Raw genomic sequence first — 23,473 nt, forward strand, 5'->3', positions numbered from 1 at the left:
ATTTCTGGACTCGCATTTTTCTCAAGTGCATTCATTAGTTGGGATATCTCCTTGTGACTCTCATTCTTTTATTTATTTAACAAATATTTAACAAATGTCCGTCAGATGTCATACACTATACTAGACAGTTGATGTTTCCAGTAAAAAAAAAGAAGATGCAGCCCCTACCCTTATAGAACTTCTAGACTAATCAGAGAAATAGACATGGTAATTAAATAGCCATACTATAAAAGTAAAACTGCAACAGTGATTAGTGCAAAAAATGAGAGGTAAGTAATGTTGTGATATGCTAAAGTAGCGTGATTTGACCTAGTTATGGAAGTCTTGGGAGGTCTCTCTTAAGAAACGACATTAAACTTTAAAACAGATCAGTGATCTTGTGAAGAAGAAATAAGAAGTTTAAGGGGCTCATGACAGGAAGAAATTGACCAAATACTTGGAGCTGATAAAATATGAGTCTTAGCCTGAATTCCTTAACAGCAGAGCCTGCAGCAGTCAGGATATGGGCTACTAATTTACTAGGGAGTACCATCCTTATAAATTAGTGTTAGGCATTAAGGGAAAGGGAGAATGAGGCAGGAAACAAGTGAGAAACTATTAATAGAGGATGCACTATTCCACTGGTCACTGTTAAATGCAAACGACTGCTGTAATCCATGGGACCATCCTGTAAAAGGGAGGTGGGAGGGGACATGGGAAAAGAGAGAAGGTTGGAATCTATCCACCGGTGTCCCTGTCTTACTGTGTAAACCTTTCCTCCATGGGGTGTTACTTCCTCCATGAGCAGGGTTCCGTGGCATCTCGTGCCATAGTAGCAAGGGAAGAAGCCTGCCGGAAGAGTTTCATCCCGAGCACCCCACCCCCCCGCCCTGACTCTCCACCTGGTTTCACTCAGCTGTAGTCCACGCAGAGCCGCTCACTCCAGCAGCGGCTGCTACAGGCAGAGAGCACCTAGAGTATCGGAAGCAGGGCATACGAGGCATTTGATGCAATCACTGTGACAGGATGGGAGTGAGGAAGGGAAGAATGGGAAATGATGGGATCTGGGAGCTTAGGAGGAGTCTGACCATGCTGGATATTGAAGAACAGTTAAAGATGTTTGTCCCTCTCTTAAGGGCACTGGGAAGTCATTGTGGGGGATCAGAATAGGGATGAAAGTGGTCCAGCTAACGTGTTCACAGGGCAGAGCAGGGGGCTGATGCAGGACATACACAGGCAATAATCTCAAAAGGATTTAGTGTAGGTTGAGTGTGGGGGACGGGAGAAAGCTGGGTGTGAAGGATGGTGCCTAGGTTTGTGGCTTGAGTACTTGGATGGGTGCTGTTGCTTCAAATCACTGAACTGTATAGCTGCAGGGCGGGGGGGGGGGGCCAGGGGGAGGCGGGTGGGAGCTGAACAGCTTTGGAAGGGGGCAATTAGGCCTTCACTTTTGAAACACTTCTCCCCCAGTCATCAGAGAGCAGACATCAAAACTTCAGATGTAAGAAGAATTCTGGGCTAAAAATACCTTGAAGTCACCGGCCTGCATGTGACAATCAAAGCCTTGGATGGATGTGACACTTCAGGGAGACAATAGAGTGGGAAACAGACTTGGAATTGAGTCTGCCAAGAACTTCAGGATCCAGTAAGTTTGGATGCCATATTTTCTTCCTGGAGAATTGCAATGTAGCAAATTTATCAATTCATTTCAATTACTGCTTTTTAGGTTGCATACAGTGAGCTGTTTTCTAGATATAGTTTGGCTTGTTTTCCGCTATTATATGTTCTGACTACATTATCTTAAAACCATGCAGTTTCTAAACATGATCAATAAGTCAGCTTTAAACTCAACCTCACCTTTCTAAAGCATTCCTAAGAGGAGTGAGGGAATAAAAAATACATACTGTATGTAAACTGCTTAGTACACAGAAAACACTTCTAAAAATCACAATTGTCCATAGATTGTCTGCTGAGCCAGATGCAGTGCCCCAAATACCCACTAGCCTTATTTGAAAGTACAGCATATTGGATGTTTTCTTGCAAAGCAACACTTCTACATTGTTCTAAAAACAATCAGATGAATATACATTCATCTTAATTTCACATTTATCATAAACATAGAGTTTATTGGCATATTACAGTTTGTAGATGTGCATGATGTTAGATGGTCTGTTTGTAAATATAGTCATTCAAATCAAAATACTTTATTTATACCTCATTTACGTTCTACTAAATTATAGTTCATTTATAGATATCCCAGGATCAGAGGCAACTGAAGTTAAGGTTGATACGTAAGTTCTGATTCTTCTCATCTGGGTAGAAAAGAATACAAACGTTTTTAGAGTACATGAAGGTGAACGTTTATTTGGAAAGTTGAATTTCTTGTATACTGAAAATATTTTTTTAAACCATACATATTCATAAGTGTAATACAAACACCACCTACAATACAAACACATTTTAAGCAAGTTCTACTATGAATATTAATCTAAGCCAACAGAAAATCAGGTAAACCAGTTTCTACATACCTTGCATCTGTTTTGGTGTTGTAATCAAACAATTTAAGATACAAACAAAGAAAGCTTTGGCTCAACCCTACTTATTTCACTATGGGCACACTAGGATATATACGACCACAGATTACAAACCCAATCCCTTTATGATCAATGTAAAATTGTTACAAGAATCGTATCTTAATGACATGTAAACATTTTTAGGGTTTCAATTGGCAATTATGTTTTAAATGCTTAGAAAATCACACCAACATTTCTCATTTTTGTTCTCTCTTGAGCTCATCTCTTCCATGAATATAAAGTAGGAAAAATATTATTTGAGAATTCCAGCATAATTTCATTGTGCTTTACACTTGTATAAACATGGATACATCTAAAACATCAGATGCCTTTACACCAACAGAATAAATCCCCCAAATTCACATTTTCTTAAAAATACACATGCAAAATTAGTGAAAAACACTTTTGTATAGCAAAGACCCTGCTTAATTATCTTCGGATTAATAATTTTTGATGGCATGTGCAAATCATACTGCTCATTGAACAGTAGATTTATTTCCTGCAGATTTGCTTTTCTATAAAAATATATTTATGTGTTCACAGGAAAAAAGTTGAGTTGGTAGGTGTGGGGTGATTTTCGACCTATCATTAGATTATAGGTTTATGAAGTTAGAAGGCATGTTAGCTTTTATCATTTTCAAATTTTTCTTCATAAAAAAGAACACCCTGTGACAGAGAGAAGGTAACTGAGATAATCATTAGCACTTTAGAGACAGTTTGAAGCAAAGGGGTCAAGCAACTTGTCTACGGTTTATGTACAAAATCAGTGCTGGAACCAGGAAGAGAACTTGGATTTTCCCAACCCTTGGACAGCTCTCTAGGAACTGATGATCCCCACCAACAGTCCTTGAGATTATATACAACCTATTACATTGAAATCCTATTGACAGTAGACTAGAGAAAGTTAGTCATGGACCTATCCCTTCTGTGAAGCTTCCCGGTAGAAACCACATGCTATTGAGAAAAGGTAATAGAGAGTGATAGCAAAAGGCAGTCTGAAAGCAATCTCGTTTTTCAAATCCGTAAGTTTTGGCCGTTCAGAAAATATGAGCAGGAACATCCTTATTACTCACACAGTTAAGGGAGAACTCTACGATCTAGCAAAAGCAAACATTTCATTATTTGTGTTTCCTTCTAACTTAAAGGAAATTAAATTGATAATAAATCTAATTCTAATGCACTTCTGAGATTATGTCCATCCTGCACGACTCTGTTAAAACCTTGTTTAGCTGACGACAAAGAAGAGCAAGTGGAATACTAGTGGAACTAAACCCAGAAGTCCTAACCTTGGCCTCATCGATAGCTGAGTACCCGAAATTCCTCCCAGGTAAGTCAAAACGTGATGATTCTTCCTTGAGAAAAGCTGTGCCTTAAAATTAGATGGGGATAAAGCTCAAGGGGCTGGATGGGTGGGTGCGTGGGTCCTCAGAGTCAGGGTGAGGCCCACAGTGCCTTCCCACTTTGGGAATTCTTACTTCAGAGGTGTGGTCAAGTCCTGAGCCCACAAAGTATTGTTTTAAGTAAGACCTTCTTTTGCCGCCTCTCCCTTTTGGAGGACAGACAAGGTTTAAAACGATAATTAGATATTCCATGTGGATTATTGCGTTGACCGTTATACACACTCCCTCATTTTGGTCCACAAGAGAGAGAGCGCGGGCTACATACATCAAAGTCAGGCTTTAACGATATACCCGGATGGGTACAGTTCAAACAGTAAAGTAAAATCCGTGAGTCAATTTCACTTAAACATAATTAAGAAATGCACTTAAGAAGAATGTCGAGGTAAGGTTAAAAATTTTTTCCATAAAATGAGAAGCTCCACACTGAATTTTACTGACATGCATGCACCGTCCTTCATAGTATTTCTAAACCGCTTCCATGTATAATTTTAGAAGGACGAGTAGCTCACGTGCCAGGAAATAAATTCCCTGAATTTGTACTGGCTTTGACAGAAGGAGCACATAGAAGACTATCCCACCCTGAAGATGTTTAAAATGTGATACAGGCAAAACCTATGTATAGGAATTTCTACTCTAAACAAACAGTTTTTCTTTTGGGGGCCTGGGGTAGGAGTACACTCAACAACAAAAATTTACTTTGAAAAATATGGAATCATTCCCCTCAATATTTATATGATATTTTATTTTGAGATGGTGGGAAAAGCACATAAGAACAAAATCCAAATGCTTTGTACAGAGCCTTCAGTTTGGGAACCTCATGTGATTGGTTGTAGCTTTGGAATGATGAAACATGGTGTATTACTATATACTCCAGCTGTACAGACATGCCTGTTAATGTTCTTTTTCTCACCCCAAAATAAAACAATCTCTATTTTAAACTGTGTAAATATTAACATAATATTTACAATGCATTCATGAAATATGTGGACCATACCATTATACAAACATAGAGAAAAGGTACAAGCAATCAATTTAGAAATGGAGATATTAAATAGATACCAGTTATTAGACCACAGCATTACGGACACCTCCTGCCTGTTCTTCCATAAGATAACCTTCTGACCACTGCTTCTTTTGCAGCTGAATTGAGTCCAATAAAACACAAAAAACAAAGATGTTTGTTTGTAGATGTCATAAGTGATAGAAATTACAAATTCACGTTGATACTGAGAAAGGTAGAATTCTGTTTAAGCATGAGCATCTCTGGGCAAAGAGTTAGGAGCTCAATAAATACTAGTTGATCATTTCACCTAAGACTTCTACTACTCAAATTTTAAATAATAAATTTAGACTGTATACTGTATATATTCAACGAGCTGTTTAAGTAAGACATTCATTCTCTTTACATTTTAAATAACCAGTTTGCTTACCATCTTTTAACCTGTCAGGAAGCGAAGTCACTAAGACAGTTCTCCGAGACGGAATACACATGTGCATACACAGAAAACCCACAAGGTAGCAACATCTCTGCAAACACAGTGAAGAGTAAAACCAGGCAAATATGGAGTTCACTGGATGGATACTTTGGATTCAGGTGAGGTGAATCTAAATACAGGATTTGTTTTGTGTTCTGCATTTTGAGCACCTGAAAACAAAAAAAACAACACAGGCGTGTAGTGCTAGATATTTTACTTTTTCAAGGCAGTGCTATTGTTCTCAACACAACTGCAGGAAGTTCAAATTCTGGATGAAGTCTTTTGCCACAATGTTTCTATTCCTATAGGAAAAAAGTTCTTGCTCCCTTGAACAGATAAATATGGAGGGTTGGTGTGAACCGCTGATGTGTTTCTATGCTCTGCGTTTACGCTCGGAGTGGAAATGTTGCTGTAGAACTTCCATTGCTTTCCGCCGATCCTTTCTCCTTAGATCCAGCATAGGCGCCAATAAATGACCCATCCTCACTGAACAGACCGTGGTCACCTTCTCCATACTCGACTAAGCTGTCGGCACTTTCTGTGGCCTGCATATCCCTGTTAAGGGACCGAAGGCTTCCTTTGAGAGGTTTTTCATCGCTGTCACTAGAAAATAAAAAAGAAGAATTCGACAAAATCTAACGTGAGGTACTCATGTAAAGCAAGACTCAGGCACAAGTGCTAATAGGTTTTTAAATTTTCCGGATATTCATATTAGCACTGAAGACAGGTAAATCCTGAATGACTCCTTTCACAAAGAAATGTTTAAATCCTCATTACCAATTTGTGTCGTTCTGAGTAATTGAGAAACTCACAACACTCCTGCTTGCCTTTAAAATTGAGACATGCAGATATTCAATCTGTTGATTACATAGAGAACAAATGTTATTTCCTTCACTTTCATGAACTTCTCGAACCCTAGTCTCGAACTTAAGTCTCGATCTTCTTTACCTTTGATCCTGCATGTTCCTCCAAATCCCTCCAGAAATGTCTCTCTTGTTTAGGTTAATCAATCAAATCCTGTTTCTTGTAACCAAAGAACTTTCTTTAATAAACTTAGGTTTTGTTAAATTAAAAAAAGAAAAAAAGCTGGCATTTTTAGAACAGAAATACTACAAGTATCCTATATTCATTTATGCTTTGCATTCTATTCTTCAACAAAAGCAAGTCTGAGTTAGTAAAAGGTCTATAAAATGATATAGTTTTCTTAATTTCTAGATGATGGTTTTTTTTAATATCAACTTCCATCACACTAGAAAGCTGTACACCAAATTAGAAGATTTTATAAAATTCTAAAACAGGAAAAGTTGGGAGAAAAATATAATTAGCATGCTAGTAGCACGTGACAGTATGTGGTAGTCACTGGTGCTGTTCATCAAATAGGTCCATATCTCAGCTTTCTGGAAGCATGGCAGGATGATACTTCACTGCCCTCTGAGTTAGGCACTGCCATGTGACTTGCTTTGGCCAAAGTGAGCAGAGGTGACATATGTCACTTTCCAGCCCGTGCTCCATTTGCCATCTTCCATTTCCTCTGCTGTGCTGACCCTCAATGCTCGCTCACCAGCCGGTGCTCCCAAGTGACCAAGATGGCTCGAGCCATCTGCGTTGCACACGCAGTTTGAGAAAGAAAAATATATGGCGTTGTTTTCAACAGCAGCATGACCCAGACTGTCCTGCCTCATACAGTAACTGGCTCCCGAACTGGGATGCTACAGTTATAAAAGCAAATACGAAGAAAACAAAAAGACAAAATGTGGCATTACCTTAAGGACCAGGCCACAAATAGCGAAGCAACTCTTACCAGAAGCTGGAAAGAGGAGAATTCACGTTATGTAACTGTCTCCTTGCATAATTTTCCAGATAAACATGTAGTTTTGGGGAAAAGATGAGGGAAACTGTATTAACTAACAAGATGCCAGGTGAAAGCTTGCAGGGGATGATTGTACCTGTCTTTTTACAGCAGCAGCAAAATATGAGGGAATGGGTTTTAAATAAGGCATGTCTTAGTTTTTTCCTCATAAAATCGAACTAGTAATATCTATCTTTCAAAAGTATTTTCAACAGTTGCCATAGGCTCTCAGTGATCCCTGCCTTGTGGGATTTGAGTCACCATTTCCTAAATGTGTATAATTAATTCCAAGTTTTCTTTTTCTCTCTCTCTCCCTTCAGCCTTTAATGCTCCTTCGTGGAAAGGCCTTCGTGGAAATGGCCATGTATGCCTGGAAACTGTAACAGCCCCTTTGGCTGCCGTATACAGAGGACCTGAATGACAACAATGGCATCCTAAAAAAGAACAGGTAAGAAAAGAAGAGGTACCTACCTCATACCAGATTTCTTGCAATTTCTCCTACGTGTGACACACTTTTATACCTTCATAAGTTTGGTCTGGGAGTTAAGAGTAACACAGTCTTTTTCGTCCTTTCCTCCTTTGGAATGGACCCTTCCCAGAACTCCTCTTAGGCAGAAATGGTTGTTCCCTTTTTCACTCTCTTATTCCCTTTCATTAATTACAGTTATTTGCACTGATACTTTTTTCCTCTGAAGACTAGGTTCATCTTGAGGACATGCTCTGTGACTCAATCACCTTTTAGGTACACACCGTAGGTGCACAGGATATCGGTTTATGGGTGTAAACTGCACACAACCTGGGTTCACAATGGCCATGGTGAGGAGAGACTACAAGCTGTTTTAGCTACTCCATATATAGATATTCAATCTAAATAACAATAGTGTCCTTTGCATAACACCTTTCAAGAAAAGTGTCCTAGCATACACGCTACCTAGACAGCAGTTACATCTCCACCTCGGCACAGAGAAATCTGACTGCTACCAAATTTGATTGGGCCACTTAAGAAGGCCCCCTTTTTTTTTTCTTTTTAAACAGACTATTCTTTATAGGAGTATTAAAATATAGTCCTGTAATCGTTAAGAAGAAACACTTTTTTATATATGTAAGCTTATAACCTGATGACTATGTGCTTTGGTACATTTTTCAATGGAACGTAATGTTTACCTGTATTCACCAAAGGTTTCGTCTTTCACTGACTGAACTTCTGGGTCTGGATGCAGATCTTCCTTTTCTTTTACTGAAAAAAAGGGGGAGGGGAGTAATACAAGGAATTTTTAAAGACATATTTAACGGTGCTGTTGACAGTGAAAGTCAGGTTTGTTGTGGTTGTACCTATCACCCATCAGAGTTATCTCTGTGTTCAAATAAAAAAAGGATCCTCTGGCTTGTCTTTATTTGTCATCAGGGTCACAGGCTGCTGCAGATATGCACACAAGTAATGTAGTGTTATGTGGGCAACACGTCGTACTGGAAGAGTCCGTAACTTCGTTATGGTCTCTTAATGAAGACCAAATTACTGTATATACATTTTACTATCCTAAACTTTTTGAAGATGTCATTGGCTGATTGCTAGCAGATCTATGTCATTAAACTAAAGGGAATTAAGAAAAAGTCAATCATTTGGTGGTTCTCTCTCCCTTACTCCAAACTGCCTCAATAATCAGAATATTCAAGTCTATCATGACATAGAATAAATTAGATTTATTCTGCATAGTGGGATACAGGCCAAGGAGGCTCTTGCTTCACTTTACCAGGAAAACTCGAACTAAAAGCCTTCTTCATGGCACCTTTTACTACTACTTGCCGAGACCTGAGAGTTTCTCTTAGTTGTCCTAAAAATGAAATGCTGACTTGTTTTTCTTTTCTGGGCACGATTTGAAGAAGCCTCTTCAGAATTTGCATAGGGCAACATTTCACAAATGACAGTTTGTTGGGGACACTCAAAAGGAAATGCTCTATCTCTTTAAAGTTTCCAGTTAATTACCTCGAGCATTCATTAGTCATTAAAAATCTAATTCCTAACAAATTCAGTCTAAGCAAGAAAAAACATGTATAATGGCATAAATTCTGTGTAACTGTACAATTTAGAAATTATTCTCTTGTTTGATTGTACAATATACATAATGGGCTCCCCAAAATATTTGCTGGATGAATCATAAGCCAGTAAAGAATTTCACACTGATCTGAACATCAGCAAACGAATAGCACTGGGATCTAAATCTTTCCCCCTGTGTAAAAGCATCATGAATGCTAAGCAAAAATAATAATAATAGTAACAACAAAACATGGATATCTGAAAAAGACAAAAGAAATTTGGAAACTGAATGAAATTAAAGTAAAGCCAGATATTAATTAATAATTAATTAATTCAAGAGGCAGTGTATCTGATATATGTCATGGTAATAAGAAATGCATTCCCAGCACTGGTTCAGTTTAACACAGTTGACTAGCAGAGCCAGTACTATTAGAATGGACTAGTGCAAAACAACTCTGGGTCATGAATGTGTAGAGAGGCATACTATAAATGGGTCCTTCTTTAAACATTGAAATATATGAGTGTGACTTAGTAACAGGTCTTCCCAACATCTGTGATATTTTACAGATAGAAAATAGAAGCTTGGAAGTATTATATGTCTCCCTAGAGCCTGTTTTATATACTAGAAACAAGAAAACAAGTAACCACCTAGAGATAATATTCTAGACCACACGTATTCCCTTTGGTTAGTTAATATAGGAGTTTTTTTCCCCCCTCTCAGTATACTGTATACCTAATGTGCTCATATCAATTTGACTTAAATGTGTAATTAAAAAAAAATTAAAGATGTCTCTGAAGATGGCCTCCTAGAAATCAAAGAGAATTTAATAAAATTCAAAGTCATGTTAAGAAACAACTTTACCTGAGTACTTTCCACCTTTGTTCCTCTTCACAAAGCAAACAGTCAACAATATTAGCGTGAGAAGAGCAATCGCACACATCAATCCAATAAACCAGCCTTGCGTGGAGATGTCGTCATATAAACCAGCATATTCTGTTGTACAAAGAGAAGTCACACGTTGAGCACTAGAAACGGTCTTTGGAATTATGCCCCTCTGGGGAAAATTAAACATCATTTTTAAACATACAAAATAGCATCAATTTTATTTTTTCCTTGGAGTGACCCGAGAGGGAATGTGATTTGAAGGACATTTCACTGGGAGAATACTGATAAATCATTTAATCATTTTTTAGAAAGGGCCCTCTCAAATTGCATTTGATTCTGAGGATGAAAACCAAAGAGAGACAGTAGAGACAGATGCAGTTAAATACAGCAGCAACAGCAAGCAAGCAAAAGCACAAGCTGCCTCGGTTACATGCAGATTGCTATGGAGATTCTGGGGTTTGGGTTGTGGTTTTCTTTTTAGTTTCTGTTATTAACACATGTTAATTAGCAGCAGACATTTTTAGGCAACTACTCTGGTAAAAACAATAAGGGATAACTCGGACTTCTTCATTTTGACAATTTTAAAATGCTATGCCAAAACAAATGGAAACTACTGTTTTTATAGCTAACATACTTCGTATTTTTATCTTTAATATAGGAAGTATGTAACATTAAATAATCTACAGAACACAGATGTATTGTCTAAGATGGCTCCAAACAGGGTCTCATTTCTCACCTCTCCCTCTTGTCTCAATTACATCTTCAAAAATGCTATTGTTATCAACCCAATTCTTAGTCAATAGGCGAACTATATGTTCAGCTCCCGGCTCAAATGCCTCTACTGGGTGAATCTTTTGAGTAAGATTTACTCCTTCTGATATCTTCCCGACACTTTTACCTAAGAAACGTACACAGTTAAATCATACGAATCGTCATCACTGAAAAGTAGGACATGAAAAGTAAAAAAGTATTGTTATTTGAGATGAATAAGAGAGCCCTTTGTAGCATTTTTTTCCTCAGTTTCTGAATTATCTGAAGATCAAGAAAAGCAACGAAAAAAAAAAAAAAAGAAAGAAAAGCAACGTTTCAAGATTTTCTTTTCTAATATGCTGATATGGAGTAAATGAAATGAACTGAATTCATGTCCTTTTAAGATGATGCACTTATTAATGAAGTGATTGATACTATAAATCCGCCTGGTCATACGAATGGTTTAAAACCAAACACAGACTTCAAAAAAGTTATACAATGTCATCTGTTGCAATTTGGACTCTCACAAACCTAGCAGGGACGGAATATGGCAATTTTGACTTATAAGTGAAAGCACATGGCATTAAAATCTTAACTCTGTATTATTACTTCTTTTTGCCTTGGTTGTCTTCATAAATATTGATGGAATAGCATCATAGTATGCTCATATATTAAATATTTGAAAACTGTAGAAACTTAAGCTACATAAAAGTGCAGGTTTACAGGTACATTTAAATGAAATGCATTGAGATTTTCAAAGTGAGAAATTTACACTTTTCAAAAGAAACGTGAATATGTCAATATATTAATTGTAGAATATCAGCAGATAAAAATATGACTCAAGTGTCATTAAAGTATACATTTAATTTCTAATATTCTAACAAAATACCTAAAATATTTTTCCTTTTGATCCATACTTTTGCTAAGAATTAACTCAAAAAAATAAATGTAAACCAAGAAATGTTAACAAGTTATATTGAAAAGGAAATATATTCCATGTTGAGAATATTAGGAGTTATTACACTGTTGTAAATGAGAATGTGTCACACGTTAAAATTTAGTTACAACTTTTCACCACAGAGTAAAAATTGATTATATAGTTACTGATAACACAAGGACCGTTAAAAAATGGCACCATGGGAAAAATAAGACAGGTTATATTAGCTGAAGAAAGCCTTCAAGATTGAGCACCATTGAAACAAAACACAATTAATTTGGCCTTTGAAAAACAGAAATTTAGTGTTACATTAAGTAGTGCAAGCTTTTGAAAAATAGAGCAAAGCAAGTGTTTTATTCAAACCAGTAATGATACAAAAAAGAATATTTCTGATTAACTCCATTTTTTCCCCCAGTTAGATTAGGGAATGTGAGCCACCTGAAACTCAGAGTGACAACCAGAAAATGATGGGGAAAAAAATGCTTGTGTATCAGATCCCACTCTCTGACTTAATGCCAGATGACCTTAAAATGTGCCATCTATGCAAAGAGAAGAGAGATACACAGAAATACATTCCAATTTGCACAGAACTTATCATTTTTAGAGTATTTAGTGATAGCAAGATGGATCTCCTCAGTAGAAGTATATATATATATTTTTCTCTTTTTTTCAAAGATCATGCCGAAATTGAGTGGCAGAAGGAGATTACAGTTTCTTTCCTGTAAATATGGCAAGATAGGCCTATAGAAGAAAAATCAGTGTCAACTAGGGAAGGGGACAGTAGCTGAAAATGCAGAATCCTGAAAAAGAGCACAAACATACTAGTAAGAAACATTTTCAAATTACAACACATGAGAGAGTGAACAAATATGCTGTAAAACACTCAAGCACATTAGTTATAGCTTTAATTTGCAGAAAAGATGTAGCGTCATTTATAAAACCACATAAACAGCATTTTCTACCCTCTGAAAAGAGTTTGTCAAACATAAACACAACCAAGCCCAAATTCTCCAAATATTTCCATATATACTAGAATGCCTAACTATTGTAAGGCAATTTTGTGAATTTTTTTTCTTACATGCTTCAAATTGGCAGGAATGGGATTAGCATTTCTGACATATACTATGGTCTTGGTCCTAAAAAACAAAAAACAAAAAAACCCTCTCCATGCCTTAAATTCTGTTTTAGAAAATACAAAAGTTGCATATTTACATTACCACTATTCTGACTTATTTTCTTTGTGTTGAACACTTGATACCCATTTGAACTCTTGAGAAATAAGAACCTTTTAGTCTAGAAAGTTTTCAATCACCATCTTTAAATCTACCTCTTAGGAGTAAGTAAATGTGTTCTTCATTTCACTTGGTGTCTAATTCATCCTTGGGAATAACTTGTGGGTTTTTGGGGAGAAACCATTTTGAACATATACATATATTTTTTTTCCCCATAAAAGGGAGTTTTGAGAATTTAGGGAGTCTGAGGAAAACATAAGCTCTTCATTATTTAGCTACAGTAGGAACAAAATAAGAGGAAGAAACAAACTGACAATAAAGGTCACAGCATAACCATTCACACAAACACACTGATTTTACACTGATTCACAAATTTAAATACATTTCCATATGTATCTTTTATAAATGATAGACAATTCAATTTTCTTCATTATTATTTCTTTTTCCGTAGTCTAAAAATTGGGAAAGCATCCAGAACAGTGGACACATAGTATATGACACATAAATGACTTATTTACATTTCCCTTCCTACCATCTCCCATTTCCTTTTGCCTGCCTCAAATATCCCTCTAAGTCTGATCGACTTGAATTCTACACAAGGCCCTCTTTTTAAACTTATTAGTGTTTATATCCATTCCTCCAATCCATTTCCCTTTCTTGTTCTACCTTCTTATTTTCTCTCCTGATGCCCTGTTGATAACATAGAAAGCTTAGTAAAAATACCGCTAAAATCATAATTGGAGAAATAATTTGGGAAGGGAAATGGCCATGAGTTGGGAAAAAAAAAGTGCAATTGCATTAGGAGAATTGTACAAATGAAACCAGAGATTTATGAGCCATTTTCAAGCTAGGTATTTGGCATCAACCAGTAGAGAGTAAAAGAAAATTGATATATGAATCAATGTATATATGAGTCATGACATGAAGGTGAAATGTATTAGATCAGTGTTGCAAAAGGTCTACCAGTGCAAGAGGCAAATATTTTCCTGTGTAGAAACATTTCCAAAAGAAAAATACCCCTCTACTAATCTTACGAGTAACTTTTTGACCTTATATCCCCCTATTTTAATTAAGCAAAATTATAGTGCCTGACCTTATATACACTAAGGCTATAGTTTGATTACTGATGTGTAGAAGTTCATACATTAAGTCAATGTGAACTTTAGAAACAAGATAAATTCTCTACGTCAGTGGAAAACAGAAGGTCAGACAGATTGAGATCACAATCATTTCTAATTTACAGTGACTAGCATGGCGCAGTCCTTTCAGAGCAGTTTAAAACATAGCATGCATAAACCTCCTGTACTTACTCCCTTCTCCTAACGTGGAGCTTTCCTCAGTGATGGGTTTTCCACAGCCCTTTGAAGTGCAAGCCCTCAAGTAGAATTTGTACTTGGTAGTTGCACTGAGGTTTGAGAGACGCCAGCTGGGCTTTGATGGAGTTGTAATGTTGATATCATTTAGTTCTCCAATCTCATAGGTGTCATTTACTACAGAAATAGACAGGCATATCAACGGCTCAAATTTCACAGCCTTAACCATTCAAGTTAGGTTGTCTCTTATTTTTGCTTCTATGTATATGCTGTGGTCTGCAAGATATTATCTTAATTATTCAGAGCTATCAACTTACTTAATTCTCTGAGGTAGATGTAATTATTATGATGTATTATACATGGGAAAATTAAGGTCTAGCAACAATAAACACCTTGCCTAGACCTAGAGCCACTAACTGGCAAACTGGGATTTGAATCCAAACTACAGCCTTTTCACTCCAGAGCCCATGTTCTTAATCACTATGCCGTACTGGAAAATCACCCCAGCTTTACCACACCTATTGAAAATGATGAACTTTCCCCCATTATTATATTTTCATTGTATCCTTAAGTATTTTTTAATCTCCTTTCGGTGTGATAATTTGGACAATAATTTACATGAGTCTTCTATAGTTTCTGGTTTAATAGGTGGCACCAAATAAGTACTCGCATATGTAGACTCAAGAAACTGGTAAATTACATATTTAAAAATATCTACTGTATACTAAGCACTATGGAAAGTGATATACGGAAAAAGATGATTTAGATAGTGCCTTTCAAAGAATCTGCCACATAGCAAGATCATGATATTTGTGCAAGAGCACAAAGTACTGTAAGACTGCCATAAGAATAATCCAAGAGATGAAATGGTATTTCCAAAACTGTGCAGCCATTAGTGGTAAGAAAATGACTAGAATAAACACTCTTGACTCTCAGTCCAAAAGGCCATCAAAAAATACATTTACTCTTTAACATAAAAATGCCTCCATTGGTCTATTTAATGCAACGATATGAATGGAAATGAAAAAGAAACTAATAATCCAAACACAGGAAAGAAGAAAGTAAAATAATCACCATTTGTAGATTATTGGAGAGCATTCCTGTGAAATACCACCAATCAATTGAAAAACTACCACAATCAACGTAAGAATTCAGGAAAGTACAGAGAGAGCTCTCATATACATACTCGACAACTATTTAGATCATATAAGAGCCACAAAAATATATAAGCCACCTAAAAATATTTCAATCACTTAATATTAATAGAGAGCAGAATAAGTATATAATTATATCATTTTATTAAAAAAATCCACATATCATGTGGTACAGTAACCACTGCAATTGTTACTATTTCAGCCTTTTCTCTATATATTCTAAGAACTTGTTTTAAAAATAAATTTATAGATTATATACAGATCAACATGAAGGTTGGAATTTAATGTTGAGTTTCTTCATTAGGAGGATAAAGATAAGGCATATCTTTATCAAACAAAGTGACATTTGAAAAGTCTTCAAATATTTCTTCAGTGCTTTCTACATGTTTGAAATCCAGTCCATGGAATAGTGTAGGCTTTACAGTTCAGCATCTAGAATGACTGAGCTGGGTCTGAATCCTTGTGTAACACTTATTTTACTGCACAGCTCTCTGTAAGTGAGCTCTATATGCTTCTCATCCATAAAGTAGTGATGGTACATACCTCATAGATTTCCTGTTTTAATGAAAAAAAATGCAGGGAGAATTCTTTGTACTTACTGATCCTGCTATATACCAAACACTCAAAGACGCTAAAATGTTGCCTCTATAGGGTTATGGCTGTATCCATTTAATCATAGGTACCTAAAACAGAATAGGCCATCAGAAGCTAAAGCTGGTACCTGACCTGAATTGCTGCAAGCCTTGAACTGACTGATGGCAGTTCAGGGCTATATCAAGTTGACTTTTGCAAGCAGTGGAGACTGGGTTTCTATAGTCCTGGTGTTTTTGTGGTTTAGGAATTCATGTCTTCAAAGTTTAAATTTTTTCTATGAGCTCAGTCCCCTAATTTCCATTTTGAGATGATGCCTAAATTTGAAAACTATTGAAGATGGGAGGTGTTATGATTAAAATGAGCTGATTTCATCTAAACATTATTTTTTTTACCCTAACGGCACAGCAGCAAAGGGGGAGAGCCTAGGGTAATGATCCAAAAACAACTCCTTGGTTCTCTCAATATTACATGACTGTACCACTGCGCTACCAATAGAGGATTCTCAAAAACAAATATATGCAGGGTTGAGATTGGAAACATGCACCAGAGACAGAACAGGCAGTGTAGTGTGGAAGTTAGTGTGCTTTGAATCTCCACTACATCATTAACTTTTTTCTTTGCGTATTTCCTAATGCTCAAGGCCTCTTATATATACGTATTAAATGCATGTTTTCTGGTACCTATTAACATACTGCTTTTCTTCTAAAACAGGAATTGGCAAACCTTTCCGAAAAGGACTAAATTGTAAATATTTTAGCCTTTGTGGGCTATGCAATCTTTGGGGCAACTACTCAGCTTTGCCACTTTAGTGAGAAAGCAGCTATAGACAAATTTAAGTGAGTGGACATGGCCGTGTTGTAATGAAACGTTCTTTATACGAACAGCCAGCAGGCTGGATTTGGTCTGCCAGCCGGTTTACAAACCCCTGTGCTGTAAAGGAAGTATGCCAGCTTACAAACCATGAATTGGATTCTCAGCATGGTAAACCAAATACGCAACCCGAAAAAATGAAACATTACTAGGCAAATCCAGTTCAAATATGTACTTACTTATCTGGTACTGTAATAGATAGCCAGTTAAGTTTCCGTTTAATTTCTTAGGTAGTCCCCAGGATAAAGTGGCAGTGTCTTTATCAACTTTGATGACCTTGAGAAAAGTTGGCTTTTCAGGTACTGGAAGACACAAAGCCAACAACAGACGCTCATAAATTGGTAAATTTCTTTTAAAAAATTACAGTTTATTAAATTGAGAAGCTAACTCATATGACATAAGTACAGATTAACTAAGGGAGGAAATGTCTTGGCCATTGGGATATTTACTTTGTTATTTATTTTAAATTGTTATTTATTTTAAAATTGGATATTTAATTTATTAAATACATCGTTATTCTACATCGTTATTCTCTCACCTCCTTCTGGTGTTTGAAATATGTAAGGCTCACTCTCTGGACCAGCTCCTTTGGAATTATAGGCTAAGACTGTTAAGTGAAATTCACTAAAGGCATCTAGGGAAGGAACCATTCCATAGTTTCTCTGTCCTGAAAATCTCAGAATGTTTACTTCTTTGGGATATGTTCTTCCATCCAACAGACTTTTTGTTTTCCACCAATTTACCTGCAATGAAAATAGGAACCCTTTAACATATCAGCCGTGGTGGCACATTGTCTTTTGGCTTCTTCTGGAATCAGTTCTTATTTACAGGAAATATATTAATTCCACAGTGAGAAGAAGAAAATCTATGATAAAAACCTGATATCCCTTCAGATGTCCATGTACTCTTTCCTTTGGAATTGTTGACCAGGTAACTTTAACTAATGTGCTGTTTATCACATCCACCCCATGGATCACCGGAGCTGTATCAGGATCTGTTAAGCACATGAGAAGGATTAGCTTTCAGTAATGTCCAAGCACGATCATTAGGGTCATTTCCAAAAGGTGATCTTTCATGTTTTGTAATCTGAGGAAAACACTTGTCTTGAATCAATTCCAAATGGAACCAAGAGTTTCTCATTACAGAAGAGTTTCAGGGTCCAAATAGGTTTCTAGAGAAGAGGAGAGCCTGGACCACACTGAGAAAAGCCCCCCTTCAGATGGATACAGTGTGGGCAATGTAACTGGAAACAGTGGCCAGTAAAATCTTCTCTGGGCATCTGCCTCCGGAAACATGTGAGCTAGACTAATAATATAACTAAAATTACTTGGGAGTTTGAGTAATCTAATATTCATAAGAAGAGCTGACATTAATTGAGCATATTCTGTGTGTCAGACACTGTGCTGAGGGCCTATACTGGATTGGCTCACATCATTCTTAGAACAACCCTATAAAGTGGTATTATTATCCCCATTCTACAGGGGAGCTAACTACAGACGAATAAACCAAACCCACCGCAGCCAAGACTAATATATTAGTTCACAGTGAGAAGTCCTGTGTAGTGAGAATTTAGGTAGCAGGTGAACTAGACCTTCTACTTGGATCGAAATATTACTTTGGATACCGCAAGAACAATGAGAATAACTCCTACCGTGTAGAGATTTGGAATGCAATCTTTCCTTTTTCCAATAATTTATTTGCAGCTGTTATTATGGTATAAATATTTAATGATAAGATCATATCACCAGTACCTCAAAACTCTGTGTGTGTGTGTGTGTGCGCGTGCACGCACGTGAGATTCTATATGCAAATCTGGGTGTGCACCTCATCTCCGTTAGGAAGGCTCCAGCTCTGAGGCCAGGGTGCGACAGCAGGCAGTTGTTAGGAAGTCCTTGACAAGTAAGGGCAGATGTGATTGGAAACCTTATGACAGTTATGCTGCTTAACTGTGGGCACTGCTGATTCCAAGCCTTTGATTTTCATTATAGAAATAGCTTTTTTGGGAAACTGAATAAAATTAAACCTTTCAACATTCTTCCTTACCACCCTATACTGATCAACTCTCCTGCAGTCAACGCTGGAGTAGAAACCGTGTGTTATATGTCTTTTTATATCCTACAGCTAGTACATCCACTTTGCATGCAGTAGTTGCTCAAAAATATTCATCGACAGAGTTAAATATACTTGAGAGAAACTATTCTTGAAGTACTTGGGGTTTCAGGTGCGCCACTTACAGTCTTCTCCAGAATAGAGGATCACTGACTGAGGCTCAGGGCCAGAGCCCAGGTGATTGACGGCTTGGACTTGGACATCATACGGAGCATAGACAGCAGATGTCATCACCCGCAGGGTGTGGTTTGTGACCGTTTCTTCCTCCCACTCCACCGGGGCGCCCTGTGGTTTCCAGGTCACTCTGTACTCCAGTCCAGGTCCATTCTGCTCCATGGGTTTCAAAGGCTAAAACAGAAGACCAGACTCATCCCGCGTGATCACAGATACGCTGAGTCAGAGACAGAGAAGCCACCCTAAGTGGCCCAGGAAACGCTGCAATAAAGGTATCATTTCTTGGGAGATCTTCAATCCTGCTCTTTGGTTTGGAAATCCTTGTGAAAAATGTTGTCATTCTGAAAATTTAACCTTGAAAGTTACTCCCTTACCTCCCCAAGTAGAGACTCCCACAGTTTAGATGCCTGGATTATGCCTAACAGTTCACACATGAAAGCATTTACTGAGAAATTCCACAGAGGGTTTTAGCTTTTGTTTACACTTTGTTCTATATTCTGGTTTTTTTTTTTTTTTTTCACTCTCAGAGAAGTTGCAGAAATAAAAAGGACATGGCCATGAATTCCATGGATGTAAATAGGATTTTTTCCATGGCTTTTCAGTCAGAACTCTTTCTACCTGACTCCATCCATCTTCCTTCCAAGAGAAGAGAGAGAGCAAGTACATATTTTTGGATAATATGCACTTTTATACATTAGTACCCAGAGGATGTACTCCTCTCTACAATAAAATATTTCCCCAGCTCCTTGCCCATTCTCTTTCTATTTCTTTTATGAGAAAGTGTTCCCCACCCTCCACTTTATTTTGCTGTATAGAAATATATAGTGGAGGAATTTCTCATATAGGAAATTGGTTATTTCCACTCCAGTTTTTAATCGAACAGTACTTTAATTCAAAAAACATCAATGTGATTTAAACCATCTGTTTAATATCATAAAAATGGGAATGTGCATTTAAGTGAATCAGTTATATAGAATACATAAAAATGTGATTTTAGTCATAGATTTATAAGGGTCACTTATATAAGTAGTAGTTTTGTCTGTATATGCAAGTGATTCAATAATATCATATATAGTGTTCTTACAGAATTTACAATGCTTCTGGACTCAGTCTACTTTACTAAAATACTTATTAGAGGGATTGGATGGAATTAAGTTGAAAGTATAGCACTACATCAGCAAAATAATTTCAAGTCTATGCCTATTCCAGGGTGAATACTTAAATTAGCTAGGAGGAAAAAATATCAAAACAAAAACTTTCTGAGATTTTCATAGTCATTGTTTATGTTTTGCTTTCCAAGTTTTGCCCCAAGATATTTTCTACTCTCATATAGATATAAATTCACCAGAGGCTTTAGCATTGCCCGGATAAATCAGGCCACAAGCTTTTAGTTCCATACTATCTGCAATTACAATTTCCTTCAGTCCCAACTGACAATAAATGTGTACAAATACTATGATTCAATTTACACATGTTTTGCTTCAAAGAAAAATAGTTACATTTGATAATCTGGAAAAATTTTAAACTAACTGTGCCACCATAGGCAACACTTTTAAGAAAAATCTTACCTAAATTGCCAGCCTCCTTGGTGCCTAGGCTCCCAAAGAAACTGCAGGAATACTTTGTATTTGGCTTTCAGACAGTGGACAACAAAACCTCAGCAATTTCTCAAATAGGCCCCCACCAAAGATAACAGACCACAGGAGCAATACGGAGCCAGGGATGTGAGTGGTGGGGAAGGACCACCAGCCTTCCCTCCGCTCATGAAGCTGCTCGGAAGGAAGAAATCTCTATAAAAGAGGTTCTTAACTTGATGGCTAGGCATCTCTAGATGGGGTCCATGAGTGCCCTTCAAAGGATCTGAAAAGCCGTGAAACTGTTAGCAAAACTTTCTATGTATAATTTTCTAGAGCAAAACTATACTTCTATCGTATTGTCAAAGAGATCTATGGACAAAGCAAGGTTACAATGAGTCATCTAGAAACTGGACAGATTTTCTGTACTGCCTAAATTCATTTTAAAGGTGATGGATTTTCTTATTATACTTGCAGTAGAAATAATAAATCCTACGTCCTTTAGTAGTGAAACAACTTGGCTGTGATCATACAATCAGGTAACTGAAGCAGTTCCTATTTCCCAAACATTAGTGAATTGGGTTTTTTTTGTTTGTTTGTTTTTGTTTTGTTTTTGTTTGTCTGTTTTCTGGAGTCTTTGAGATTAGAAATTTGCTATTTTATAGAAGTTCAAATTTAACATAAATACATTTACACGTAAGAACACAGGGAAAAGTCAAGCAAAACTCATCATGGTATAATTATTTAACCAATCAGGGTGCAGTGGACTCTTTTTCTCTGTTTTGAGGGATAGGCTATTATCATTTTTTTACACTTAAAACATGTGGGTGAGTCATGACCTACCTAATACAAGAGAAGTGAATCTTAGAAGATAATGCTAACTAAAAAGATTAGTTCTATCAGTAAGTTCAAATTTAATACATTACATTTAAAAAATTTTTCTAACCTTAATATTAAATGTGACACATTTTATAGATAATTCATATATAATAGAACATGAGCTAAATAAAATAAACTGAAATTCATTTTTGACTGTAATATAAGGTCCACCCATTCAATGAGTAAATGCATATTCATTAACAAGCTACATACAAAAGTCTGTATATTATTTTCCTCCATTGAATTTTTCAAAATGGTATTGTTTTATTTCTCATGTATTTGCTTATTGTCTGTCTCTCCAACTAGATTATACATTCCAGGAGAACAAAGACTTTTTTTTAATTGCCATAAATAAACCAAGGACCTCATAATACATTACTTTTATTCATATTTAATGCTAAAAAGAAAACAAAACAAACAAAAATTAGGGACAACTAGTCTGTTCCTATTTAACCCTTTTGTGAAAGTTGTTTGTTTTTTTTTTTAAACAAATTGCTTCTCTCTGGTCATTATCTTGTAGACAGGAATTATTTCGTGAGTCAGTCTTTGGATGGGACCTGGTAATACGTTCACAGTGTGCGCTTGTCAACTTGGGGAATTATCTGGCATTTAACTCCTTTTTACAGGATAATCGATGCAAAACAGTAACTGATGAGTAAATGTACTTAAACTTCACTGGTTGTGCTTATAGTTGTTAGATCTCTGACATTTCAAAATGATATGAAACACAATGGAATATATTATGAATGTAATTGTCAACATAGTTCCAAATCTCTCTGAGTACTTTTTCCTCTGGTCAATTAATTACTAAATTACATTGTCATTTACTCTTCAAAGACAAATTGTAAACACTTTCATGGTATAATCCCATTCTTCCAAGAAGAGAGCATTAGTAATCAGTCTTATATATCTTTGTGGGGGGGAAGAGTGATTTATGAATAAGATGATCAGTAAGAAGGACCGCAGATTCCTGCCCTCTTTTCATTACTGACTCAGGGCATGGCATCTAGATAATGTCACTAAACTGATAGTCCCAGCTTCTCTGGACAGAATGTAATGCTGATACCATGGAGCTACTGTAGCCCTCCCAGAGGAGCGGTGAGGATTACGGAGCTAATGTTAGTGGAAAATGGTATACTTCTCTGAGGATCTGACCTGGTAATTATACACTATTACTGTCACCTAATCAATCAGTTATATCATCTCTCTTACAGAAATTTCCATGGAATTTAAAAGAAGATAAGATACTCTAAAAGAATACTAATATAATTTCAAATTCTAAATTAAATAATCATCAGGACAATGTGGCAGCAGCTATTTATGGCCACATAGTCAAGAAAATAATAATATTACTGAATATATTTAGTTTCTGTATATTACCAATTTTTTTTCAAATTTGTAAAACTTAATTTCACTGAAATGGGAACAAAGGGTTAGTTTTGACATAAAATTATTGACTACATATTTTGCAGGTATGGGCAATGTTATCATATAAGACCAATATATGATGAAGAAAAAAGGAAATCAAACTTTGTACATTCTAAAATTCTTCAGAAAATCACATCTGAAATGAGGTGTGGAAATAAACTAATATATTCCAGCATACATTCAAAAATGTTTGTAAAATTCAATGAACTCAATGTCACAAAACTATTGTTAATCAAAATCTTTGCATGGCAATCTACTTTCG

General features: G+C 36.4%; 1 protein-coding gene and 1 long non-coding RNA gene across 5 annotated transcripts in view; one reads left to right on the forward strand and one right to left on the reverse strand.

The window, feature by feature from the left end:
* Positions 1 to 2,164: 2,164 nt before the first annotated feature.
* CHL1 (cell adhesion molecule L1 like) overlaps positions 2,165 to 23,473 on the reverse strand; it is a 94,776-nt gene continuing 73,467 nt past the window's right edge. For 2 of the 4 annotated variants that reach the window (XM_082345349.1, XM_082345348.1), the window contains 9 exons: positions 19,282 to 19,504; positions 17,926 to 18,041; positions 17,586 to 17,790; positions 17,227 to 17,349; positions 14,427 to 14,606; positions 10,934 to 11,095; positions 10,174 to 10,305; positions 8,441 to 8,513; positions 4,678 to 6,030 (listed from right to left, as the gene is read on the reverse strand). In XM_082345349.1, coding sequence (XP_082201475.1) covers positions 5,814 to 6,030; positions 8,441 to 8,513; positions 10,174 to 10,305; positions 10,934 to 11,095; positions 14,427 to 14,606; positions 17,227 to 17,349; positions 17,586 to 17,790; positions 17,926 to 18,041; positions 19,282 to 19,504 — 1,431 coding nt within the window. In that variant the 3' untranslated portion in view covers positions 4,678 to 5,813. Of the gene's footprint in view, positions 2,292 to 4,677; positions 6,031 to 8,440; positions 8,514 to 10,173; positions 10,306 to 10,933; positions 11,096 to 14,426; positions 14,607 to 17,226; positions 17,350 to 17,585; positions 17,791 to 17,925; positions 18,042 to 19,281; positions 19,505 to 23,473 lie in introns of those variants that run through there. The other 2 variants (XR_014232283.1, XM_082345350.1) reach the window with 2 other exon arrangements.
* Positions 5,466 to 19,273, forward strand: LOC309607162. The gene is made up of 3 exons (XR_014232291.1): positions 5,466 to 5,546; positions 7,597 to 7,724; positions 19,169 to 19,273. It is a non-coding gene; the product is annotated as an uncharacterized lncRNA (long non-coding RNA).

The sequence above is a fragment of the Balaenoptera borealis genome (assembly GCF_965194805.1).
Source record: "Balaenoptera borealis genome assembly, chromosome: 12".
Classification (NCBI taxonomy): Eukaryota; Metazoa; Chordata; class Mammalia; order Artiodactyla; family Balaenopteridae; genus Balaenoptera; species Balaenoptera borealis.